This window comes from Muntiacus reevesi, chromosome 18 (assembly GCF_963930625.1).
Source record: "Muntiacus reevesi chromosome 18, mMunRee1.1, whole genome shotgun sequence".
In the NCBI taxonomy this organism is placed as follows: Eukaryota; Metazoa; Chordata; class Mammalia; order Artiodactyla; family Cervidae; genus Muntiacus; species Muntiacus reevesi.
In genome coordinates, this window is record NC_089266.1 from 37,180,994 (window position 1) to 37,208,257 (window position 27,264).

The 27,264-nt window shown below is 43.1% G+C and overlaps 1 protein-coding gene across 2 annotated transcripts in view; it reads left to right on the forward strand.

Moving 5' to 3' along the window:
• Window positions 1-78: 78 nt before the first annotated feature.
• ZZEF1 (zinc finger ZZ-type and EF-hand domain containing 1) overlaps window positions 79-27,264 on the forward strand; it is a 92,140-nt gene continuing 64,954 nt past the window's right edge. For both annotated transcript variants that reach the window (XM_065908976.1, XM_065908977.1), the window contains exons 1-11: window positions 79-556; window positions 8,316-8,460; window positions 11,806-12,000; window positions 13,542-13,713; window positions 15,038-15,237; window positions 16,642-16,852; window positions 18,802-18,918; window positions 19,832-20,010; window positions 22,024-22,122; window positions 23,330-23,421; window positions 23,795-23,943. In XM_065908976.1, coding sequence (XP_065765048.1) covers window positions 203-556; window positions 8,316-8,460; window positions 11,806-12,000; window positions 13,542-13,713; window positions 15,038-15,237; window positions 16,642-16,852; window positions 18,802-18,918; window positions 19,832-20,010; window positions 22,024-22,122; window positions 23,330-23,421; window positions 23,795-23,943 — 1,913 coding nt within the window. In that variant the 5' untranslated portion in view covers window positions 79-202. The remainder of the gene's footprint in view (window positions 557-8,315; window positions 8,461-11,805; window positions 12,001-13,541; window positions 13,714-15,037; window positions 15,238-16,641; window positions 16,853-18,801; window positions 18,919-19,831; window positions 20,011-22,023; window positions 22,123-23,329; window positions 23,422-23,794; window positions 23,944-27,264) is intronic.

The window sequence follows — 27,264 nt, forward strand, 5'->3', positions numbered from 1 at the left end:
TGTCTCACGACAGCTGGTGGTGTCCGCTTAACGGCGCCTTTGCGACAGCAGTCCTCGCTTGTCGGCGAGGAAGCCGGAAGCCGCAGCCGCCGCCGTCGTCCCTTCCCGGTCCCCGCCCGCCGGGTGCCGTCGGAGGTTGACAGGTCGTGGCGGGGAGGCGGCGGCGGCGGCAGCAGAGCCGGGCGCCCGAGACGGAGACCTCATGGGGAACGCTCCGAGTCACAGCAGTGAAGACGAGGCGGCAGCCGCCGGGGGCGAGGGCTGGGGCCCGCACCAGGACTGGGCCGCGGACTCGGGCACGACCCCTGGCCAGGGTCCTGCGGCCCCGGCACTGCCACCCGCCGCTGCGCTGCTGGAGCCGGCCCGGCTGCGAGAGGCGGCGGCTGCTCTGCGGCCCACGCCGCCCTGCGAGTCTCTGGTGTCCAGGCACCACGGCGCACTGTTGCGCTGGCTGGAAGAGCGCCTGGGCCGCGGTGAAGAGTCCGTCACTCTGGAGCAGTTCGGGGAGCTGCTGGAGGCCCGTGGCGCCGGCTTCTCGGGCGAGCGGTTCGAGGAGGTCAGGACTGACTAGCGATTATGGGGCGGGGGCAGGGCGGTCGGCCCTAAGGGCGTGAAGAGGTAGGCAGTGGCTTTAGAGTGGCTGGGCAGGAATGGTAGGGTTGGCAGCTTCTGAGAATAGGAGCTTGGGTATGCCGGGACCCACAGTGGGAGCTTCCAGCCTGTTCAGTCCGGGAGCCGACTGTCAATCTCTCTAACCTTTACTAGAGCTGTGGAAAGCCTCGGCTGGCCGTTCTGGCTCAGAAGTACTGGATAAGATGTCTTTGCATATTGCTGTAGCACAGACCTTTGTGCTGTTGCCTGACGCTGCATCAGCTGCCCTCCAGGTTGGCCTAAGGGGATTGTAGTGCAGGGATCAGGGAGTGGCCATGAAAATCATTCGGTTTTACTGGCCAGTGGGTTTTTGCAGAGGCACTTTCTGAGTCCAGTGTGGGGTCCTAACGAATGTGGGAGGAGAATAACATATTGGAAAAATTCACATTCTGAAAGCCATTCTCATCTCGCAGAAACTAGCTTTTCCAAAACCCACATTGGTTTTTAGATCTTTGAAGGATCATATTTTAGTCTCATTTAAACCTCCCTAGAACCTACAACTATTGGGTAAATACCAGGTTTCCTGTGACTACTTGTGATTATATAGTTTGGGGCATAATCACCAATATCAGCTTTGTTAAGTGATTAACAGCAAATTGTTATGGCAGCAAAGTATTTTCCTTAGAAGGGATCCTAGGAATTATCTGTATCAGACACTTCATTTTAGAATTAAGAAGCGATCTGATCCAACATCACCCTGTGAGTCATTGATGAAACTGAGACTGTCACTCAGATTTCTTGGCTTTTGTTTGTCTTATGTCACAGTACTAGCTTCTTAAGGCCCTCTTTCATTGAGTCCACAGTGTTATAACAAAAAGGTACTTAATTTGTGAAAATGGGTAAACCATGTAGTATATTCATTGTCAATGAGAGATGAGTACATAAACAAACAGACAAGGTATTTTAATGCCACTAGAGACTATTTCACACTTTAAAACCAGAGGCTTTTCAAATATTTTTTAAATGTTTTCCTCTACATGCCCAGAGTTCAAACAATGTAGTTTGTGTGTGTCTTATATTTTCTTTTAAGAATACCTGTAAGGCATCTGGCTTTTGAAAATGTCAGTCATGTTACTTAGTGAAAGGTCTCCTTTTTTTTTTTAACCTCCAGGAATTTGCTTTTTTATTTTTTCTTTTTGGCTGCAGTGTTTGTGGGATCTTAGTTCCCTGACCAGGGCTCAAACCCTGGATCCTTCCCAGTGAAAGTGCAGAGTCCTAACCACTGGACCACCAGGGAATTCCCAGTACTTTCCACTCTAGTCCTAGACGTATAATGAGAAAGGGAAGCAGTCAGAAAGAGCTATGCAGATATCTTGAAGGATCCAAAGACAATGGAGGGAAAGTGTTTACAAATGTGAGAGTGTCTGACAGGAATAGAGCTTCAAGAGTCCTGTAATGTAAGGCCAAGAAGTCCTCGAGGTGTGGTCCAGAATTCACGCAAGGGCTATAACTTTATCTATTCTTTCACTGAGCAAATGCTTGTTGGGCATATGCTGAGTGCCAAGGACTTGAATGACAGTGGACAAAGCAAGATACTTACTCTTAAAGAGTATCTACTGCTTAGGACTTTGCTGGTGGTCCAGTGGCTAAGACTTCACCTTCCAGTGCAGGGGAGTATGGTTCAATCCCTGATCAGGGAACTCAGATCCCACATGACCTGGGGCCAAAAGGCCAAAACATAAGACAGAAGCTGGCTCAGTGGTAGAGAATCTGCCTGCCAATGCAGGACATTCTGGTTGGATCCCTGGGTTGGGAATATCCCCTGGAGAAGGGAATGGCCACCCACTCCAGTATTCTTGCTTGGGGTTGCAGAGTCAGACTGGACTTAGTAATTGAGCAGGCGTGCAAAATAGAAGTAATTCTAACAAATTCAATGAAGACTTTAAAAAATGGTCCACATTTTTTAAAAAAAGAGTATTTAGTACTGAAAGAGATGCATATTAACCCAACAATTTGTGGGTGTGGTGAGGAAAAGGGAAAGCATAATGAAAAAATAGCAGGAGTATTTGACCTCATCCAGGGTGTCAAAGAAGACATAACTGAGAAAGTAACTTTCCAGCTGAGTTTTGAAGACTGAAAGCAGACAAGGAGCAGAAGGTGTGCGCTCTGTTTTCAGACAGAGGGTGTCATGTGCACAAGCCCCATGTCCACAGAATAGACAATCGGGAAGACTGGTATGATGTCTTTGGGCTACAAACTGCTTCAAGGGACAGAAAATCCAGTGCATCAGTGCTTTAAACAATAAAGAAGCTTTTAATGTAAAAGTCCAAGTAGGCAGTCCAGGATTGATATATGCAAGTTTCATAGTTGCCAGGGACTGCTCTGTCCATCTTGTGCTGTCATCTTCCACAGTCACCTTCCAGTTAGTGACCCACATGACTCCTTTGCTGCTGCTGTCCACAGTCAGCCGGAAAGGGAAGGAGAGGGCCACAAACCCCTTTGACCAAACCTAGTCACATGGCCACACTTAACTGCAGGGGAGGTTGGGAAAGAGCCTTTATTCCATGGCCATATATTCAGCTAAAAACCAGTAGTTAAATTACTGAGGAAGAAGAGAACAGATATTGGGTTACAGTTTCGCCATCTTTGACTCACATGGCTAGATCACAGAACGCAGCAGGAGAACAAGGCTAGGAAGCTGGCAGTGACCAAATTTTAGAGTGAGTTCTCGTCGGGGTATAGTATTTACTAGTGTAATGGTGAAAATTTCCACGTTGTATATGCTGATTCTCTTGACTCCTGCTGCCATCCATATCTGTTCAGCGGTCTTGCCTTCACATTCCTGTGACCTTCCTTGCTTGAGTTGTTGTTCTAAAGAAATTCTTGAAGTTATACCGGGGACCAAAGTCTGAAATGTTATCATTTTATAGTTACAACACACCTCTTCTCTTGATGGGTGTAGTCCATGGAAAAGGAGTCTTTGATTTGCTCACAAGGAGCAGTATTTAATTGACTCCTATGCAGAAGAGGAATTGGAGTTAAAATTAAATTCTTATTTGACTCAGAGATTAGATATTGTGCTCTTACTATGATATGCTTCCAGTAGATCATGTATATGCTCTAGAGCGGGAAAAAAGTGCTGAGCACAGGATGATAGCAGATGGCTTGAAGTTGGGGATTTAGGATGAACAGGTCTTATTTGATTAATTTGCCATATTAGCTCTGGTGCCTACTTTGTGAGATTTGTAGGGTTGTAAAGTCTGAAGGAAGGACTTTTAAAATTCATTTATTTATTGTCTTAGCACAGTCCCTGCTCAGAGTCAGTGTTTGATTTGACAGTGCTCATTCTCCAGCTTCATATTTTATATTCAATCCATTACCTTTTAATAGGAAGATAATTCTCTTCTTTCTTTCTTTTTTTCCGGCTGCACCATATGGCTTGTGGGATTTTAGTTCCCCAGCCAGGGATCGAACCTGGGTCCCCAGCAGTGAGAGCTCAGATTCTCACTGGACTGCCAGAGAGTTCCCAAGAAGATATATATTGACATTGAGGAAGCAGTTAAGTATAGTTTTAGTGAAAAGTTTAAAAGATTCTTAGTCACTGCTGGAGTTTAGAGGAAATTTGGAGAAAAATACCATCTTGGCATTATCATGTCATAGTATTGATTAATTCAGAATGGCTCTGAGCCCAAGAACTATGCAAATAGAGTCATGCAGATGTAATTCTGTGCCCTTTCAAGACAGAGTATGAGAGCCACATGTGTGTACCATGAAGAGGAAGTGGGCTTACCCTCAGCTGAGAGCCTGTAAGGGTTCCTCACTGCCAAAGGGATCAGGTACTTCTTCCTCGGAATGAGGTGGAGGCTGCAGGCTGGCCTGTCTCCTTGTCTAACCTCACCTACTTCTGTCCGCCGTGGGACAGTTGCCTTGTCCGGTGTGTGGCCCTTTCTTCTGTGCGTTCTCCAAGATTCCCCTCCTTGGCCCCATCATCTGGTCAGGACGGTCGGGACCGATACTGTCCTGTGATGTGATTCAGATGGCTTCTGTATCATCGTATTTTCACTCCTTCCCTTGAGGCTCTTATTTCCTGTTCTGCACAGGTCTTTTGACACTTAGAGCACACCATGTGGTCTTGCTCTGCATGAGGCTCCGAGGACCCCGCCACCTGCCTGCACGCCTCCAGCACACAGGAAGTCTTCAGTGAGCGCTGGCCATTGAGAGTGATGAGGCAGTGCAGAGAGGACAGTCCTGGGTGAATTGGAGGTTATTCTGGCTCTGCGTGCTTTGCTGTGGGGGACACAATGGTATTGGTTTCTTTCGGAGAGCTTCATGATCCTCAAGAACTATGGAGGAAAGGCCACTGCTCTGTTTTGCCTTTCCCTGATTTCCAGACTACCACTTCATTGTGTACTGTCTTGCTTTAGGAATTTAAGTGGCTCCCCATTTTTCTGAGGGCCGTTCCCCCCAAATGCCTCTACCACTCCTGGGCTTTGGCCTCCAGAATGTCTGTTAGCTCAGGTCACAGTGGTTGACAGTGTGGGGTCCCAAATCATACCGGAATTCCCATCCAAGCTCCATCATTTACCAGTCCTAACTATGTGACCTTGAGCAAAATCCCTTACCTCTCTTTCCCTGTCTAGTTAAAGTGGTGGTACCAGCCTTAGGATTGTGGAATTTAGTGAGTATTAGCTCTTGTACTTGTTATGCTGTTACTTCTATTATTGTAACGATCACACCCATCACATTGCTGCTGTTGGTTTGTGGCTCTGTCTTCTCTTAGACCGTGGGGATTTTGGAGAGCCAGGATTCCACCCTGGCATCCCAGTGTGCACAGAGCCAAGCCCGGGTCAGGCATAAGTGGCTCCCTGTCAGCTGGTGTTAAATAAGTGCTAAGTAAATTGGCTCCTGTGAGACAAACTAGATCCTAAGTGGTAGATTTCAAAACCTCTGCATTTTTTTAAGAAAAATTTCTCAAGTGTTAAGAAATTACCTATTTGTTCAGTGAAGCTGTTAGCAGCAGTGTTCTGATTTTTTTTTCTCACCCAAACTGTCTTTTATTTTTTGTTTGTTTGAAAATTCTTTTGATCATATTCTTTAACTATTGACAGATCAACAGAGTCTGTTAAAAATAGAAAAATGTCACTTATTCGTATAGCCTTGCTCATATAGAATTTTTACCAGCAAGAGTTGTGTGGGAAGTTGGGAACAGACAGCACTTGAGATGCAGGTGGCATTTGAAGTGCAGAAGTTCTGGTGGGAGTAGGGCTTGAGGGCTGCTTGCGATTTAGAGAGAGTGAGACTCAGCTTTAAGGCTGATGTTGAGTAAGCCTGGGCGCAAGGTGCCAAGAGCAAGGGTTAGAAGATGGAGGAAAGGGATGGATAAGAGAGAGGTTTGGAGCACCTGGGTCTCGGATAGTAAGGAACTCCAGGGGTTATCTGGTCAAAGGAAGGAGAATGGGGTTGTGAAGAAACGAGCTCTGGAGCCTTGGAGTCAAATACTAGCTGGGTGACTTTGGGCAAGTTTTCTGACCTCTCTGTAAAATGTACAACTTTAAAATGAGGAGGTTAATAGTAATCTTGCTGTTGTGTGGAATAAATGGTTTGTGCACTGCTTAAAATTTAGTGAGTGCTCAAATATTAATTCAGAGCTTCCCAAGCCATCTGTCATTCCGCACTGAGTGGGTTGCCGCTGTGCTAATCCCCTCGGACTCTGAAGCATACAGTATTACTGTTCCTCACTGTGCTACAACGGGAAGGAGCTGTTACTGGTGCTGTGCATTCACATCCTGGGGCCTCAGGGCAGACAGAGGCTGTGCTTCTGCTCTACCTCCCTCCACGCCCATTGGCTCTGCTCTTCACATTAGGGTCTGCTTCAGATGTTTTAATGTTTATAACTTCCTCTTTACCACTATAAAAGCAGCATATGTAGATTGTCATATTACCATTTTTAATATCTTGATATGTGCTCTTTCAGATTATCGTTGTTGCTCAGTTGTATCCAGTTCTTTGCAACTCCGTGGACTGCAGCACTGTCCTTCACCATCTGCCGGAGTTTGCTCAAATTCATGTCCATTGAATCAGCGATGCTGTCTGACCATCTCATCCTCTGTTGTCACCTTTTCCTTTTGCCTTCAATCTATCCCAGCATCAGAATCTTTTCCAATAAGTCGGCTCTTTACATCAGGCGGCCAAAGTATTGGACCTGCAGCTTCAGCATCAGTCTTTCCAGTGAATATTCAGGGTTGATTTCCTTTAGGATTGGTTTGATCTCCTTGCGGTCCAAGGGACTCTCTGCTGATAAATCTATGTATGTTTGGTACCGATATGGAAAGTGCATAGTTGCTTTTTGTTTAAACTAACATGAGATCATTTTCTATCTAGTACTCTTCTGTAACTTAGTTTTTTCAGTTAGTGGTCTTCACTGTCCTGTTAATATCTGTTTCATTAACACCCAGTCCATATTCTAATTTATCCATAGTCCCAGAAATCCATCTGCCTCCCAGCTTCCAAAATTTTGTTGCTGTTGCAGTATCTCCTTTTGCTTTGTCCTTATACTTAAAAAAAAAAAAATTCCCTCCATAATATGGTCTTAGTGGAATTTCAGGGGGGAGCAGAGGTAAATGCATTTGTTTATTGTGACATCTTTGAACACTCTTGATGACTCCTTGTCCAGCTTTTGCTAACTGAAGCTTTGAGGGATGAGTTGGGCATTCTGTCTGGAGCCTCCCAATCCATCTTTACACCCCACCAACAACAGATGGATCCGTCTTTATGATGAGCTTTTCCCTCTAGCTTCCATCTGATGACCTTAATTATAACTACTCCTTCCCGTAATAGCCCATCAGATGTTTGAAATGGAGTCTCTTACTCCCAGTCATCTTTTCTCCTCACTGGAGATTCCAAGCTTTTCTCACAGGGCAATTTCTAGTCTCGTCTTCATCACAGTCTGTTTCTTCTGATCTCTTCTATCTTATTTACTTTGGGTGTGTGACTTCCAGAGTAAATTCAGCTTTCCTGATTGGGTCTAATCAGAAAAGAACAGGATGAAGGACTTCCCTGGTCTAGTGGTTAAGACTCTCAATGCAGCGGGCACAGGTTTGATCCCTGATCTGGAAACTAAGGTCCTACATGCTGCACAGCACAGCCAAAAAAAAAAAGGAGCTGAGGCTTATGGAGGCAAGGGAGTGTGTTGTGTGAAGTCACATGGCCAGCTAGTGACAGGGCAGGATTCAAGCCAAATCCCATGCTGTACCCAGTTCCCCAATATGAACAGGGTGAAATTAGATTATCGTTAAAGGTTAGTGTATACAGGGCTGTGAAGTAGATAAACCAAGTTAGCTCTCAGGTCCAAAGAGAGTTTAAAATAAAAAGCCCTACTAAACCTGAGATGCTACCCTAAGCCAATGCTTTGTGTTTGGCACTTTGTAACCAGTTGAACATTTTTGCAGTGATTGCTTTCTTCTGAAATTATCTGGGGACAGGGGGCTTACTCTCTTGAAAGAGATGAGATGACGATGTTGGATGTTGTGCCTATAGGTAGCAATACTTGTCCACACACGTTGTGCAGAACATTGTGAGTTACTATCCCAAACTTATTTGTTCTTTGAATGATATATCTGAACTCTTCCCACAACAACAACAATAAAAATCACTGATCTTAAGAAGTGTCAGTTATTCAAAATTTGGAACCCATACCTGATTTTCTTGCCTCTCTTGTCCTGTAGGCCTTTGCCCAGTTTGATGCTGAGGGTGATGGTACGGTTGATGCTGAGAACATGTTGGAGGCCCTCAAGAATTCCAGTGGAGCTAACCTTCAGGGAGAGCTGAGCCACATCATCAGACAGTTGCAAGCCTGCTCTCTTGTTCCAGGTGAGGTCCTCATCTGAGGGCTGAATGCTGAAGAATGCTCTCTTAGAGCCCAAATGAGCTTTGCTGTAATATGGATTGTAATTAGACAAGCTTGTGGGCACCATGAAATAGTCATGATTTTCTGATAGCCTTCACTAAGCTCGTGATCTGAATGTGTGTTGAGTGTAATCATTTCTTGTGTTCCCCACACAGCGGTGGCTGAGCAGTTCTCCTGTCTTTATGAACCTTTGTCATGAGGCCACCTTCCTTACTGGATCTCTGTGTTTCACTCTCTTGAGAAGTCTTCCCTGGCCCCAGTTGTAGGCTTTTTTAGCATTGTGTATTTGTTTTTGTTTTTTTTTGCAACTTAGCACTGTGCTAATTAATTAATTATTACTCACTTGTTTGTAAATATCTGTCTTCACTTTTATCCTGTGAGCTCCACGAGGGCAGGGAACCTTCTCTTTTACTTCTGGTGAGTCCTCACATTTAGTAGTTTGGCACTTGGTAGGCACCCAGTTTTTTTAATTTTTAGAAAGCCATTGCTCTGAAATTCATGAGAATAAAAATAGCTTAAAATGAAACAGTACCTCTGCATTGTCTCTATGAAAACACTTTGTCTATATTTTTTGATGGTTTTATTTAGGGAGCTCAGAAACAGAATCAAAATAATATTACCTTTTCTTGTTTTTTTTTCTAGTGAGAAAGCAATTGAGTTTGAAAGGAAAAGATGAAACTTGGCATGTCATCCTTTTGGTTCAGTTCATTTTATCCAGGAGCTTTCCTGCTTTTGCAGTTGGAGTCATAATATTTAGCACAGAGGATCTCAGGCAGCAGGGAGGCAAACAGACTTGTTGGATCCATAAATGTAACTTTGATTGACCTCTCCGGCTTCCTACTGAGGATATATTGAGCTAGGGAAGGAGGGTTTCTGTATATTAATGAAGAATGCCTACTTCTGCTCTTCTTCAGATTGTCTTGAATTATGTAATTTTTATAGAGCATTATAGATAGCCTGACATGTTAATTTTTCTCCTGTCCTCATGGCAGTAAAAATTACACTTTGAATTATGCGTAGCTAACTTTTGGCATTTCATATTACCCCCACCTCGGTATTACCAGCATATGGGTAGCCTCAGGAGCTTTATTTGAACACCTTAAAGAGGTGTTTTGGGAGGAGAGGAAAGGAGTGGAGACCAGGGGACCCAGCAACACTTAGCGCGTTGTTGCTCTGGGTGACCCTAAGGGGCAGTGGGGTTAGGCTCGAAAAACTAGGGGGCCAGACCTTCTCTAGCAGGGTTGTGACTTAGGACTTTCTACTGAAATATTTTATCTTTTATTTTAACTTAAAAGAGTTTTTCTTTCTTTCTTTTTTTTTTTTTTTAAGAAAAATCATAATCCTAGGCTGAAACTTGACGAGCTGAGCTCATCTCTCTGGTGGAATCCCACGTTCCTGGTCCCTCTGTCTAACCTAGACTGACACTTACTCCTTTCGTATATCTTTGTATGAGTGCTGAATGGTTAAAAAAGCGACAACCCATTTACCAGATTCATTGCTTGTTTCACCACATGATAAAAGTTTTCCCATTACAAGCATCAGTCTGTTGGGAGCAGATCAGTGCAGTACCAGCAGCATCATCACATGAAGTCTGGGTATTACCCTGGGTGTCCATTAAGAGGAACTGAAAGAGGAGATACGAGGGATGGCGTAAACTTCTGGGGCTTGGGAAATCAAACCAGGGGCTCCTGGATTTGTGTAGAGGCAGAATCAGATGGGCCACTTCTAGGGCACAGTTTCTCCTCAGGCTCATGTTTAGCTTCAAAATTTAAAGCAGTTTCCTTCTGCTCTAATATAATCTTTTTGTTTCACACTTAAAAGCAGTTTCTCCTGCGGACCTCTGGAGTCGTGCTCTAGGTGCTGCTCACTTGGGTGTGCTCAGCTTGTGACAGTTCATCCAGTAATACAATGATAATATATGTACTTTTGTTTTAATTAGAAAGTAAAAGAGAAACAAAGAAAACCCTCCTCAAATCTATAAGCATGTCTGAGCTCCAGGAAAAGCTGCTGTGTTTATTCTGTCTTCACTTAACTGTCTGGGTCATGTGCACCTCAGTTGAAAGCTTGTTATTGAAGCTGAATCTACAATAACAAGAGCAGAATTCCAGAAGTCCGCAGGAGAAACTGCTTTTAAGTGTGAAACAAAAAGCGTTTATTAGAGCAGAAGGAAACTGCTTTAATTTTTGAAGCTAAACACGAGCCTGAGGAGAAATTGTGCCCTAGAACCGGCCCATCTGATTCTGCCTCTTCCCTTGTGGCTCAGCTGGTAAAGAATCCACCTGCAATGCAGGAGACCTGTGTTCGAAGCCTGGGTTGGGAAGACCTCTTGGAGAAGGAAAAGGCTACCCACTTCAGTATTCTGGCCTGGAGAATTCCATGGACTGCATAGTCCATGGGGTCGCAAAGAGTCGGACACAACTGAGCGACTTTCACTTCACTTCAGACATGGCCTGTTTTGTGTTTTTGAAAGGTTATTGAGGTTAACATCAGAGAAAATGCAGCCAGGGGAGCCACTTAGGATACCTGGGTGGGTGTATGAACGGAGGTGTTGCGGCCAGAGTCTGGACTGTGAGCAGAGGGAGGGACAGATGGAGGAGCCTTCAGAGGGGCCACCCCGGAGAGAGAAGACTGGAGTGGTGGAGGGAGCGCTTGAAAGCAGTGCAGGGACTGTTTCCAGTCCTGCCCTTTGCTGCTGACTCGTTGTGTCACCTGAGCCTTGCTTCCTCAGTTGTAAGAGGAGGGCACCAGACCCTTCGGTGCCTTCTCCTCTCCACCCTCCACCGCCACCACTTACTCTGGGGACTGACTGAAATGATGCCTGTGGAAGGACCTCGAAAACTAAAAAATGCAGTCAAGACTTGTGGTCAGGGTAATGGTTGTATTTTCATTATCATTATCTTCTGTAGCTTAGAATAAAAGCAGTCACACCATTACACTCTAATGTGATAAACTTTATTCCTAGTCTATATTCAATATGCAAAACTTTTTCAAAAATTTCTAGTTAGTATTTAAATTTATAAATTAAACTTATAAAAATTGGACACTTGGATGGAAAGAAATAATCATTATTCTAAGTCTTCTAAAATTTCTGTGAAACTGCAGTGAGATTAATTTTGAAATTGAGATCACCACTGGTTCATTTCTTAAAAACGTCTTTAGATTTTTAAATGATTAAAGCTGAAACTACCAGAGAGGATTCTTAATGGCTGCTTTTGATTCAGATAATTCCTCTAGGCCGCCAGGCAGGGGATGTGGAACCTATTGTGGTAGGTTCCCAAAAACATAAAAAATGGACTTTTTCTGCTTAGGTTTCATAGACATATTTTCAGAGTCCAAGGAGGGCCTGGATGTCCATGCGGCGATGATCCTGCGCTTCCTGCATCGCAACCGGCTCTCCAGCACCGTCATCCCCTACCCCATGTTGGACCACTGCAATAACATGAGCACCATGAGGGCCTCTGTTCTGAAGGAGTCTCTGGATCAGCTGGTACAGAAAGAAAAGGGTATGTGCGCGGGGCTGGGGCTGTTCTTGAGGATGCCTGGTGATGATTTCTTCCAAGTGAGTGTTTATTGACAGGATGAGTCAGCCCTCCTCCCGGCTTTTATTTCTGAAAATATAGTGACCAGTTTGTGGCAGAAGAATGTGAACTGCTCTCCCTTGCCCTTTCCTCCCCCTCCTCCTCCCCCTCGCCTTATTCTTAACCCAGCTGCTTTCTCATCACCCAAGTCTCCGCTCAGATGTGGCAGGCCTCTCCTCATTACTCTTGACTGATGCCCCCACTGCCTCCACTTCCCCTCTTTGGTCACAATCCCCTTTGCAGGTTTAAAAGTCTAAATGGCACTTATTACCTGAAGTTGTAGCATTTTTATTTACTTGCATTTTTGTCTGTCTTATTCACTTCATTATCCTTGGGACCCAGAACTATGCTTGCCACACAGTAGGTGCTCAGTGAATAGTTGTTGAATAAATGAGGGAAGCCACTACAGACTCACTGGTGACCACAGCAAAAGTTGATAATGTGAATTGGGGGGTCGGTGGAGTCTCACAGTCTAGAAATAGACCCAGTTGCATGTGGGAACATGGTACCAGATATAGTTAGTTAGCATTACAAGTCAGGGCAGGAAGTGAATTAGCCTACAAATTGGGTTAGGGAACTGGTTAGACATTTGGAGAAAAAAATAAAACTAGATTCTTAACCCACTTAATCAAATAAATTTCAGATGGATTAAAAAGTTCAACCAAAAAGAAAGCTGTAAGAGTGCTAGAAGCATGGAGTTCCACTTTATAAAAGCCCTGACATGGGAAAACTTCTTTAAGTAGGACATGAAACTACAAAAGAAAAGATCAGTAAGTTAGACTGTATGTAAATTTAAAGTTCTCTACAGCAAAAACATATCATAAGCACAGTCAAAAGACAGATAACATTTTATGGAACAAAGGTATATTTTGTAACATTGTGACAGTGTTTGTTTTTTTTTTTTAACTAACTATGACCTTGGACAGTTACTTAATCGCCTTAGTTTCCTCATCTCTAAAATGAATTAATACATAGAAAATGTGTAGAAAAATGCCTGGTTCACAGTAAACAGTCAATAAATATTACTTATTATGTGTGTGTATATATACATTACATACTATGTACAAAATGTATAAATTGATAAGAAGAGTTGTGACCCAGGAACAAGTAGATGAGGATAGGACAAAGCCATACTCAGAAACACAAGTGGCTTACAAACAAATGGCTTAAAAAGTCTCACTCATAATTAAAGAAATGAAAGTTAAAACTGCAAGACGCCATTTTCATCTCTTGGTTAGTTTGCAAATGTATCAGTGATTTATGCTGTACTACAGCCAACCCATGGAACAGTCCTTGGCCAATTTCTTCTTTATACATGTTTTCCCATTTAGAAGGAGAATTTACAGAGCATTTATTTTTCTAGGGCCAAAGTGCCGGGAATATTTCTGTTAGATATTTTAAATGACCTTTTTAAAAAATACTTTGTGAAAAAGATGTCATGATAAAATCTGCTTTTTTTCTCACAGAGAGCCCTGGAGATCTAACTAGAAGCCCAGAGATGGACAAACTCAAGTCTGTTGCGAAGTGCTACGCTTACATAGAGACATCCTCCAACCCTGCAGACATTGACAAGATGACGAATGGAGAAACCTCATCCTACTGGCAGTCAGACGGCAGCGCCCGCTCACACTGGATTCGGTGGGTGCCACAATACCGGATTCTTGGGTGAAGGTCCAAGGAAATTACCTGCTTTCTTTCTCTTACCCTGTCAGTGTGTTAAAAAAAATCATTTTTTAAAATTTTAGACTATTTTTTAACTTAATTGCCTAGTTTTCTTTTTCTTGTGATTATCTGTGAAGATGCTGTAAGAATTGAGTTAAACGAATCATGTGAAATTATATAACCATGTTCGTATATTCATAAATACAGATAATTTCTTTACTGGTATTTTAAGGGAGAAAATTAACATTTGACTAGTATTTATGATACTAATTTCAGACATTTTTCACTAGTTTTTCAGGAAGGTTAGTGTCACAAGGAACAAGGGATACTTTTCTTATATCTGATGTGATTTTAAGATCTTTTCTGCACATTTAGTGTATGCAACTAAGTTGGCCAGTGTGGTAGAGAAAGAGGGAATGGGTGGTCAAGAATCCTGAAGTGAAACTGATGACAGTCAACTGTGATGTTTCTATATGTTCTGAAGCTGCTGTCTAAAATATCACCTGTCCCATCAGAAAATGGGCTGATTTCAGTTGGTGGAAATAGAAATAATTACTGTTTTCTCCTAAAGAATAAATAAGCTCTTTAGCCATCTCTACATGAGCAAATCTACTCAGTTCTTTGGATACAGTTAGAACTTGCTTCATACTGGGTAAAGGAATTTTATTAGAATGTTCATATTATACTTTCCTGCCTGTACTGGTATCTTAAAAGGAAATAGAGGGTATCCCTGGTGGCTCAATGGTAAGGAATATGCCTGCCAGTGCAGGAGACATGGGTTCAATGCCTGATCCGGGAAGATCCCACATGCCTCAGAGTAACTGAGCCTGTCCGCCAGAACTGTTGAGCCTGTGCTCTAGAGCTTGGGAGCCAGGACTCCTGAGCCCACGTGACACAACTCCTGACACCTGCACCCCTAAAGCCGGAGCTCCACAGCAAGAGAAGCCACTGCAATGAGAAGTCCAGGCACACCACAGCCAGAGAGTAGTCCCCACTTGCCACAACTAGAGAAAAGCCCGAGCAGCATCAGAGACCCAGCACAGCCAAAAATAAATACATACATAAATAAAGTTTAAGCCTCAAAAAAAGTAAAGAACTAGAAGATTGATCTTGAACTGAAAGGAATTTTAGAAACTTGGGAAGGTCATAAGAACTTTGAAACTAGTAGCCAGCTTTTCAAGTTAGTTGCTTTTAGGGGAGTCAGTCTTTGGGTATATATCACCTATAAGATCTTGGAAGTGGGACTCATGGGCCCTGCCAGTTCTCAGCCTGTATTCTGCTTTCTCTTTGTGTTTTCCAGTTTAAAAATGAAGCCGGATGTCGTACTCAGGCACCTGTCCATTGCCGTGGCAGCCACTGACCAGAGCTACATGCCGCAGCAGGTGACCGTAGCTGTGGGGAGGACGGCCAGCGATCTTCAGGAAGTCCGCGACGTGCACATTCCCAGCAATGTCACTGGCTATGTGACACTGCTGGAAAATGCCAACATCAGTCAGCTCTGTGAGTCAACCAAGAGGCATCTTGCCCTTCTAACTAAGAGGACCGGAGGGGAGGAAGGAAGTCCTGTTTTTTGGCAGGAAGACCTCTGAAATAGAAAAGCTGTTTGTTTTTCTTTGGAGATCTGATTTGCTTCTCATCATGTACATCAAAGTGGTCATTATTTCACCTATTCAGTGTTTTCAAAAGTTATAGAAAAGCAGTAAAGTCTTTTTAAATGAAAAAAAATTTTTTTCTTATTAGAAAATTAGAAATATTTACACAAACAAAAAATTATTCAAAATCCCACTACTCAGGGATTGTAACTGTGAATTCATTGGTATGGATCCTTCCAGACCTTTTCTTATATTTGTGTGTGTATATAAATATACACACACAAACATATATATATATTTTTTAACTTAAAAATAGGTTTGCATATATATATTTATGTATATCTTTACGTATCTTTTTACAAAAGTGGTGATATTTTGTTCATGCTCTTTTGTAGCTTCTTAACTTGTGTTATCATATATTCATGCTCACCTTTACTTAGTGTTGTTAAGATTGTGCCTTAATTTTAACAAGCTTTTTCTTCTTGGACATTTCGGTTGTTTCCATTTTTATACTATTATAACCTTGCTTCACACACAGGGTTTTGGAAATAATCACAATTCTGTGATTTTTTTCCAGGCTTATTTCATTCAGGGAGCCGGAATGCTTCATGTTTTGTCTCATTTCTCCTAATGCTTTCCTGGGCCAAAAGAAGTGTTCTTACTTTGCTCAGAGGAACTGAGGCCTAGGGAGGTAGAGTCTTTGTGTCTCACCCCTAGGCAAAGAAGTAGTTAAGCTTGTGGAGTAGCAGCTTCCTGTCTTACACTGTGGTGGTCTTTTCTATAAGTTGTGTCCTTTTTAACTTCTCACCTCCTCCTCTCCAACCCACATAAGAAATTCTGACAGCTCTTAAAAGTGAGTCATGCCTATGTCATCTATTGGGACTTGATTATTAAAGAGAAATTCTCACAACGGCTATGAGCCAGCTGCTTTTTATAACTAAATCTAAATTTTGGAACTTTAGGAAAAATTCTAGACATTTTCTTACCATGTGTTTAGCCAGGATTTTAAAAATACAGTTTTGTGTTGATTTCCAAGAGTCATAAATTCCTTTGAAGCGTTGTGATGTAAAGATTTAAGCCACCCTTAATTTTACACGTGATACTTTTGACTCCTTAGATTAGTCACTGCTCTTTTGACAAATTGATTGTATATGTGCTCCATTGTACACACCATTTATTTCTGGCATCAAAATATATCTTCAGCATTTTTTTTTCGAAATGTGAATTACTCTTTTGCTTTTAGTTGGAAGCCTAGCGTTTGCCGAACTGAAGAAGTTAATCCAATACTGAATTTGTTGTTTGCGCTTGACAGATGTCCAGATTAACATAAAGCGTTGTCTTAGTGATGGATGTGACACTAGAATTCACGGTCTGAGGGCTGTTGGCTTTCAGAGAGTCAAGAAGTCTGGGGTCTCAGTCTCAGATGCTTCTGCAATATGGTATTGGTCTCTACTGACGTCTCTGGTGACGGCTTCCATGGAGACAAATCCTGCGTTTGTCCAGACGGTGCTGCGCAACACTCAGTAAGTCACTGGCGTTCCGGGCCCGTCATGGTGTGCTCACTCTCCAGCCGGCAGGACGCGTCACTGCGCACCCTCGACCTTTGAGACTCAGGCAGTAGCCGGGCCTCAGGTGCCCTGCTGTCTCCTGTTTGTGCCTTCAGCTTCGGGCTTGGTGGGGGTGGGGCTGGGTCACATATGCCATCCCTGTTCCTTATCCGCTGGGGGACAGTTGCTTGCATTTACATGTTTATATGGGATAAAACACCTTCAGATGCTATACGTTTTTTACCTACTTACATTGCAATATGTATGTGTAAAAATTATCCCTGTTTTACAGTCAAGTGTACTGTGACCTTTCCTGGGGTACATGACCAAGCAATGATGGATCAGCTAGAGGTCTTTGGACCTTGGCCCTAGGTTGAAGGCTCTTTTCACAAAAGAGTCAAATATTTTCAAGGGCACCAAACTAATCTATTTTTAAATGTAAAGCACCTTTGGAAATTTTCTTTTACAAAACTGTTAGGGTGGACTTGCCTGGCCGTCCAGTGGTTAAGACTCGGCGCTTACACTTCAGATGGTGTAAGTTCGTATTTTGTGAGGAGGTACTTGGAGACTCTGTAAATATCGCATTCCTCATTAGACTTTACTTGACATGACTCATGATTCCTATTTTACTCCTGGAGTTGTTATCCATCACAGTACTGCTTCTCAGATTGGCCCAGATTTGGCCAATAGGAACTCGGACAGTCTGGCTCATGTGTCCTTTTGACATGTCCTCATCTTGGAACTCTTCCTTGCATCAAAATATTCCAGGCTTACCTTGAATGTTCCCTGCCATAGTCCTAGAATTAGCCTTTTTTCTCAAGAGTCGTGGTCACTTTTAGTGGAGAGTTGTGTTTATGAACTGAACAAACTAAACCCATTGCTGTCGGAGTGTTGCTTCTCTCAGTGGACGCAGCTGGGAAATACATGTGTATGAGTGATAGACACGTGTATACATAGACACAGTGACTCCTGTGTTTACTTCTTGTCTGTAACACTGGGAACTCTTGAGTTTACACTGATACTTCTAATCCAGTACTACCATGTTCATTGTGATTTTCTCTCTTTCTATGTTCGTAGCTCCCTGCTATGACTGTGAGAAACTTGGCTCACATCAGCCCTGATATGTTTACTTATTTAAAGAGTCCCACTCCGTATAACCAGCCTCCCAGCTCCCCGGCCCTTGCCTGAACACCCTCCTCACCTTCTTAGGGCTGGCATTCCACACCAGGCTGTCTCTTTGCTCAGTACCCTGCTCTAGTACTTCACTGGGCCACCATGTGCCCCACCCAGGCACACACGAGTTCCTGCCTTGCATAGCCCTACGCTATGGACTGAATTTTCAGGAAGGAGAAGAGGATGAGTTTCCTACCTTGTTTTTGTGGTTGTGGAGTTATGCCAAGTTGTCGAAGATCAGATATATTTAAAGTTTATATGCCTGATATTGTCTTCACAACAGGTTAGGTGGATTCTCTGTGGATGCCTTCTTTATCTACAAACAGTATTTAGAATGCCGTTCTCAAGTCTAAAATTTTAAAAACATATATTTCTGAGTTAAACAACTCGAATTCCAAAATTTCAACTGAAGTGACCAACTGAATACCAGAGTTGTGTGTATTCTTAAAGAAAACTCTTAAAGAAACTGTTTAAGAGATTCTTAAACTCTTTAACTCTTCAAGAAATTCTTAAAAGGAACTCTCAAAAAAAAAAAAAAGAAAAGAAATCCCATTAAACAGTTTAGCACTGGGACCCCTGTAGGAAAAAGGCTGATTTATATTATATGCCAGGTTCTCTGTAGGAACACTGTTTCTTAGTAAGGGTTTAATCCAAATAAGCTTCCAACAATGTATTTTTATTTGCTCTAAAATTATATTAATAAATTCACCGTTGGCCTGGGTTTGTTCTGAATGTGCACCTTACACTTCTAGGAAGGCACTGCAGCACATGCCTCCGCTGTCCCTCTCACCAGGATCTACAGATTTCTCCACTTTCCTGTCTCCCAATGTTCTGGAAGAAGTGGACAGCTTCCTCATAAGGATTACTAGGTCAGGACTCAAGGTCGATAAGTGGGGTAGGGGGAGATGGGGGACTGGTGTTGGTGGCAGATAGAGGGCATATGTGCTTGTCAAGTCTTTATTTATTTATTTTTTTAATTTTTCAATGTTCCATTTTTTAGTGACTGAAGAGAAAGTGAAATAACGGTGCCCTCCATTAACTAGCAGTGTCCCCTGACCTCAGGAATTGGGGGTGGGGGCGGAGTAGTCCTCAGATTAAGCTAGGGCAGAGGTGTCACAGTCTAGAACTCAAAGCCTCTCCGTTCCTTCACACCCCCAGCCCAGCACCTGCTTGCCTCCATGGGCAGGCCTAACAAGCCTGGTTGCCCATAGACCTGGGAAAGGACACCCTGGTAGCTGATAGTGGAGTCGGTTAGTGTGGGGACACTCAGCTCTGCCACAGAGAGCCCTGAGGACGTTACTGTGTTAGAGTACAAACCAGGCCCTGAGACATCTAGACAGTTTTAAAAGTTTCAGGGTAATGTGTTTAAGAAACTAGATAAGCGTGACATGGAGTAGATCTAAAATACATTACTGGTGCTTGAAGGAAAAAGCCCTTAGCTGTCTGAGCAAGCCAGGTCATTACTCAAGGCTTCTTGATAGCAGGCGCTTATTGCAACAGTCTATTTATTTTTGGTTTATAAATTTGGACTTCTTGAAATTGATAGCATTATTTTATACTTACAGATTAAGGTTACAGGGGTGAGGGTTTTATTTCCTATTCCTCCAGACCGATTTAGTTTTTCTTTAGGATATCTTAAGGATTTTCAAAAAGTGTTTCTGCTAAATGGATGAAGCTTATGGCAGGTTGATTTTGCTTTTGGTGATCAGTTACACAAAGTTTGAACTACCTGGATTTTTTCTCGTTTTAAGAAGTGAAATGCTTTCTGCTCTTCGCTTGTAGTTGCCGTTCTACTCCAGAGGTGGAGCTGACTCTTCTGGCCTTTGCACTAGCAAGAGGAAGTGTTGCCAAAGTGCTGAGCTCTCTGTGTACTGTCACTGATCACCTGGACACACACTATGATGCCTCATCTCTCATCTCATCCATGGCATTGGTCAGGCAGAACCTGCTCCTTAAATACGGTAAGTGACCTCAGCAAGGTGCACAAAGATGCATAAAACCATCACCAGCGGGGGGCCTTCTGGCAAATTCTTATCTTGCTGGGTAGTAGTTTGTGGGCTGGGTCTTTGTAGTTATACCGTGGTTTCTGGAGGAACATGTTTTCTTTGACTAGGGAGGGAGATGTTGGTTCATTTTTGGATGCATTAGCAGAAAAGAAACTTGAGTGTTCACTGAACTGCACTACCAGGATTCACTGACCTAATGACTGAGGCTTGGTGGCCATTTGAATGCCAGACCCAGAACGAAGGATCCTTGTCTTGGAAGGCATCCCTCTGCATCCTTGTGATGGCTGATAGCTGTTGGAATGACATATATGGGCAGACATACATGCCAGCCTCCACTTTCCCTCCTGGGCCCAATGGCAATCCATCTTAGCACTTTTCCACTGATCCAGGTTGGAGCTTCTTTCTTAATCCTTCTCAACACAGGAGTCTGTACAACTCCTCCCAGATGACTGCACTTGACACGTGCCGTCCTGGCCTCTAGGGCTAAAGCTTCTGTCCACAGAGCACAGCGTTGAGTCCCATCCCGTCAGAGTACTGTGATCATTCCTTGTGGTATTTGTTGTTGTTGTTTAGTTGCTCAGTTGTGTCCAACTCTTTGTGACCCCACATACTGTATCCTGCCAGGCTCCTCTGTCCGTGATTTCCCAGGCAAGAATAATGGAGTGGGTTCCCATTTCCTTCTCCAAAGATGATATTTGTACCTTTGCCTTAATATTTTCTAATAGTTTACTTTTAATTTTTTAAGTCAGACAGTAGATATCGTGTAAATCCAGTTACCCCCTCCCCAATTTTGGGAAGATCATTGTTTTTGGAAAAGTTGGAACCCATGGCCGGATGGGAGGGATCTATCTGGAAAATATTCTCCAGAGAAGTTTTCAATTCAGTTTAGCTGTCCATTTGGGCAGAGAGCCCAAACAGGGGAAGAACGCCTAGGGGGGCTGTTCATTATTGATAGTGTTCTAGTTCCGGTTTGGTTTATAGGTTAATAGGGTTATAGAGTTTTCATTATATTGCTAAAACAAAAGAAAACGTTGTTAGATCATTATAGTAAAAGTTGATCTGTGTTATTTTGAAAACTTCCAAAATTTGCCTGGAGATAATTTTAAGAAACAAGACCCCAAACCCCAAGACATTATTTATGCATGTTTTATTTTATTTATTAATTTTTAATTTATTTTTAGTTGGAGGATAATTGCTTTACATTGTTGTGTGGCTTTCTGCCATACAACAACATGAATCAGTCATAAGTAAGGATACATCCCCTCCCTCTTAAGCCTCCCCACTCCGCCACCCCACCCCGCCCCTACCACCCCACCCCTACCACCCCACCCCTCTAGGTCGTCACAGAGCACCAGGATGAGCCCCCGTGCTATACCGCAGGTTCCCACTAGCTGTCTGCTTTACACATGGTAGTGGATATATGTCAGAGCTACTCTCCCAGTTTGTCCCACCCTCTCCTTCCCCCACTGTGTCTGCAAGTCCGTTCTCTGTGTCTGAGTCTCTATTTCTGTTTCATCAGTATTATTTTTCTAGATTCCATAAATATGCATTAATATATGATATTTGTTTTTCCATTATTTATATATTTAAATGCAGTTACAATAAAATTCATTATTGACTCCCAAACAGTGTCTTAGGAATTCCTCTCTCCTCCTGCTCAATACACAGCTACGTTTAGTCTGTGTTATTAATCTATGTCTTACAATATGCTTTGTTTCTGACTGGTCCGTTATTCTAGAGTGATTCTTTTTGGAATTACTTATTCTTTGTTTCTTTCAGGAGAGCAGAATAGGGTAGTATCACCTTTTATCTGCTATTACTTCCTATGTTAGCTTTTAAATGGGTCAATTTTTAGTTAGCAATCTGGATGGCCACAGGCTCTCTGTTTCCACTGATGAGCATTCTAGCTTTCATTTTTTCATAGTTCTAGCTTCAGGCTCTCTCGCTTTCTGTCTTTTCTTTGATCAGGGAAACCTCTCCAATTGACTCTTCAGGCCTGTGATGTCAAAGGAAAAGAAGAGAAGTCAGGACCTGAAAACCTGCTTGCTGAGCCGTGGACGAGGGACGGTGAGTGGCGGACCTGCGGGGTTTTAGTGAGCGGAAATGGCCACTGGAGGGCCTGTGGAACCGCACTGTGGTCTTTGAAACTTTCAGGACGCGCAGCCTTCACTGCCGCTGTGCTTCAGTTGGTGTCAGTGGTTCCTGAACCGTTTGTGTGATCTCTTTACTGCAGTGTTGCCATCTGCTAGGCATCAGTCACCTGTAACAGCTTAAAAGTACTTGAATGTTCACATTATACATTAGCGAGGGGACCACTAGGATGTTATACAGGCAGGTCAGGGAGAACTCGTTAATACACGGAGACCAATAGGAATGTTAACATGATTCTACAGATAGCCGCAGAATTAGTCAGTCTTCATAAGGTGTAATCAGCTGTGTTCCTGTAGACACACTTTTTATTTCTGTGGACAAGAATCATTTGTATTACTGTCATATTGTACAATTTAGAGAATTATCAAGTAACTCAGAGACAATGAAAGGTGGAGAGAACTCAAGAGTGGGCTAAATAAACACTCTGGGGAGGCTTCCCAGGTGGCTCAGTGGTAAAGGATCTGCCTGCCAATGCAGATTGAACGTGGGCTCAATCTCTGGGTCGGGAAGATCCCTTGGAGGAGGAAATGGCAATCCATTCCAGAATTCTTGCCTGAAGAATCCCATGGACAGAGGATCCTGGTGGGTTACAGTTCATGGGATCGTAAAGAGTCAGACATGACTAAGGACACATTACAAACACACACATTCTTTTCTTGTCCATTTTGAAGACTTTCACAGTCTTTCCTGACAGTATTTGAGAAACTAATTCCTCTCTCAGCCTTTAAGTCTGCTTGCCTCTAACAGCCCAGCCAAACATCAGTCTTGGTTTTAGGAATGGTTCAGAAAGATGATTAACTGTCTAGTCTTTTGTCTCTTTGAATTAAAGTCACAATCTTTATCAACTTTTTATTTCTTTATTGTTGCCTCAGAGCAGGGCTGCCTGTATAGTTGAAAAGATTGTGCTCTGACAAAGTTATACCTGGCCCATTATCTGTTACCTGGTGGTTGATCAGTGGGGTTGCATCTGCCCAGAGAGGAATTCTTTTTCTAATTTTTATAAGAGGACTAGATGGGCTAGATGCCTCTGCCTTAAAGGATATGCCTTGGTTTTGTTGGTCTTAGTTCTTAGGGTTATTACAGATGTATCAGTCATCCTAATGTTAATTTTTCTTTTTTGTAGGTTTTCTTACAGAGACTGGAAAAACCAGAGCAAGTACTATTTTTTCTACAGGAACTGAATCTGCCTTCCAAGTTACTCAGATCAGAATTATGGTAATTCTTCTGCTGCCTTCTTTCAGAAATGTTACTGCTAGTTTTAAAAATAGGGTTGCATTGCAGAAGTCCATGTCACTGACTTTTCATTGATTTTAGTGATTTTTCTGCGTCAGTCCTGTAGCAGACACAGGGGCACAAAGATGAATAGAGTTTAAGTCTGTGAATGGTGTGAGTGTAAGGATCCAAAATGGTGAGGAATCCTTTCTTGGGAAGCATCTTTCTTACTTTTCCAGGATTTAATGTATTTGAAATCTCTCTTTGTTGGTTTCGTTTTTTGCATTAAGTGCTTTGAATTTGACCGCATTATTTGGGAACAGAATGGCCACAAAACTCTGGCCCCTCAATGGCCTTTATTTGGGTCTGTTTCCAGGTTCGACGTGGTGGCATTGGTGCCCAGTGTGGCTTGGTGTTTGCTTACAACTCATCTTCTGATAAATTTCACGCAGAAGAACACTTCAAAAGATTTGAAAAATATGACAAATGGAAACTTCCAGAGTTCAGGCAATTTGTAAAAAGCAGGTAAGGAACAGAATAAAAATCTTTCTAGTTAATAAGATAATATACATTCTCTTACTGGTGACATATATTTTCTTTATAGAAGAAAAGTCGCTACTAACCCATCTTTAGTAGCCAGGAACATTCATTGCTTTCTGGCAGCATGTCTGAAGACATGTATTTTAATTTGTTCATAGACTTTTACTTGGTCCCTTTCGTGACCAGGTATATAGATCTTCAAAATGGCTGGGTAATGATAGCCATGTGAATTGTGGACAGCCTGAGGTCTTTAGTCTTCTCTAGCCCCTGGGAAATGTACCCCGGCCTCAACTTCCTTCCTCCTGTTTTTGTGCTTATATTGAAAATAATTATTAAGTACCTGTGATGTGCTCGGCCTGCTGCTAGGCACCAAAGATACCCTCATGAGCAAGTTGGCACAGTCTCTGCTCTACAGAGCCTGCTGTGGAGCTAAGGAGACAGCTGGTAAAGCCTAGAGAGTCACTGTGCTGTCCAAGCGAGATAGGTGGGAGGGATCAGGTGTTCTAGGAGCACAGGGCAGAGCACCTGACCTGATCAGGGAAGGCTTCCTGGAGGAAGTGTTGAATTTGGAGGAGTTAAAGTTAATTAACCTCTTGAAGTGGTGGGAGAAGAATGTCCTGAGCAAAGAACAGAGTAGAGTTGAGAACTCAAAGGTGGAGTCTGACCTACTCAAGGGACTGGCGAGCCACACATTGCTGAGGTGTGTGGTGAGGCAGAGAGTGGGGTGAGGTGAAGCTGGAGAGAGAAGAGGGTCAGGTCATTAAAGGCCTTTTGAAAAATAAATAAATAAATAAATAAAGGCCTTTTGTCTCTGTTTAAGAGTTGAGACTTTTATCCTGAAAGCAGTGGGGGCAAGAAAAGGGAGTTGGGGATTGTGCTGTCCTAGGAGAACAAGGAGATTGCATGTGTGGTTTGGAAGTACTACTCTGGAGCCTGCTGTGTGAGGCAGGGGCTGGAGGAGAGTGAACAGGGAGGCAGGATGCAATGGGTGAGGCTGTTGCTGTCACCTTGGAGGCCAGAGTATGGGTGACGTCACCTAGAGCTGCGACAGAAGCAATGGAGAGTTGTGGACCGACTGCAGACATGCTAGAAGGTAGAACCAGCAGGACTTTTTGTGTGTGTGTTAGTCACTCAGTTGTGTCTGGCTCTCTGGGACCCCATGGACTGTAGCCTGCCAGGGAAACAGCAGGATGTGATGAGTGACTACATGCAGAGCAGGAGAGGGGAGAAAGCGTAGGGATCAGTGAGTCCTGGGTTTTGACTTGGCAGGAGGGACACTGGTAGTGCCTTTTTCTGAGATAGAGCATACTTCTGGAAGGACAGGTTTGTGGGAAGATGATGAGCTCAGTTTTGGCCCTGTTGGCTTTGAGGCTGTAGGAGACATCTGAGATGTCCCACAGCTAGTTGGATAAGCAGGTCAGGAGCCTGGAAGAGACTTTGTCTTGAGGGCACAGAGAGCAGAAACATTTCAGCGATGGTTTAAAATGAATTCGAAGAGATCATTCTTGAGCATGTGTGGTGGGAAGAGCACAGAGAGGTCAGTATGCTGAGAGGCACCAGTATTCCAGGGGCAGCAGAGAAACGGGGGCTGATAAAAGTGGCCAGAGAAGCAGCAGGAAAGCCAAGGGAAAGTCGTGGTCAGAGAGGCAGGGAGTGGGCAGCCCTGTTGGATGTTACCCAGGAATTAGTAAGATAAGTCTAGATGCAGTAAGCTAAATCTGCTGGACTTAGCTGCAGAGGGCATCGGTGACCTCCTGGTCAGTGTTACCTCCCTTAGCAAGTGAAAACTCACAGAGCTGAGCCTGAGATTTGCTCTCTTTGCTCCTGTATTTCATAGGTAATGGGGTGCTGGAGATTTTCCTATCACCCAGTACTGTACTTGCCTGGAGGATTCCATGAACAGAGGAGCCTGGTAGGCTGAAGTCCATGGGGTTGTAAAGAGTCAGACACAACTGAGTGACTAACACACAGTACTCTACTGGGCTTTCATGAACTTACAAACCACTGAGAATTGTGTCAAATGTGGATTCTGATTCAGTGGTTCTGCATGGGGCCTGAGACCTTCATTTCTAACAAGCTCCCAGGCAACTCTGGTGCTCCCTGTCCATGGATCACACGTGAAATAGCAAGGTTCTAGACTAACTTCCTCTCTCCTCTGGGCTTCCTGTGGTGGCATCTCTGACAAATGCTTATTCAGCCTCCCTGGAATAGCCTTAGTGATGGAGCACTTGGTGCATCTCAGTGATGAGGACTCGTTCGATTGAAATCTTGTAGCTGTAATCTCAACTCAGTGGTCTTAATTCCAGCCCTCTAAATGAAACATCTCTCTCCCATCATGCATACATGCTTTTTAAAAAATGCTTTTCTTTTAAAATAATGATCAGAGATTACACTGTTTTTAAGTAGCTGTGTCCCACTCCTGGCACATATTAATATAGGTCTTCTTCCCTAAACCTGCTGTTAAATAAGATCTTCCACTTCTTATATAGGATGTTGGTTTTTTTTTTTTTTTTTAAACCTAAATACAGGTTTATTCACTAGTCCCTTGCTGATTTTAGCTCCTGGTTCCAGCCTGAGCTACTCTGAAATCCTCATTTACTTGGCCTACATATTATCGGTCCCTCTCCAATTTGGAGATCAAAATGTTAACAAGACATGTGTCTGTCTTCTTGCCCTTTTTATTTACCTGCCCTCTTGTCAGACGTCAGTTAGTCAGTATGATCTGGGCCCAGCTTTGGGGTTGCTATACATACTTAAGGACTATACATACTCAGCTCTGTTTTTTCCACCCGCCTATGAATTGATATAGTAAGCAAGGTTGCTTCTCCCCCTCTCTGACACCCTGCCAGCTCTTTATATCTCAGAGATTACCTTGATGACTCCCAAAGTGAATTAAAAAGTCCTCAAACACAACACTGATGAGAGTCATTGACACGATTTTGGGCTTAGATGGAATACCACTGGTTTTAGGCTTAACTATGTCATGAATGTTTCATGCTTAGAATGACTTGTGGTGAGAAGAAAATGTTTTTTCTCTGTCTGTTATAGAACTTCTTCTGGGTCCTTTGTTTTTTTCCTTGCTGTTGTTGTAAATGCCTGTGTTTGCTTATCTTAATCCATACAGAATTACGCATGTGTTGGCTAGCTTGTTAGCTGTAGCACAGACTAAATAAAGTTTTAGGAATGTTACTTGAAAAGACTGCCATTTTCTCCTTCTCATTTATTTAATTCCTAAAAAGGAAGTACCATTCATGTATCCAGTTTTTTAAAAGAAATGGCACACAGTTGTGCTTCTTCAGCTTTTGG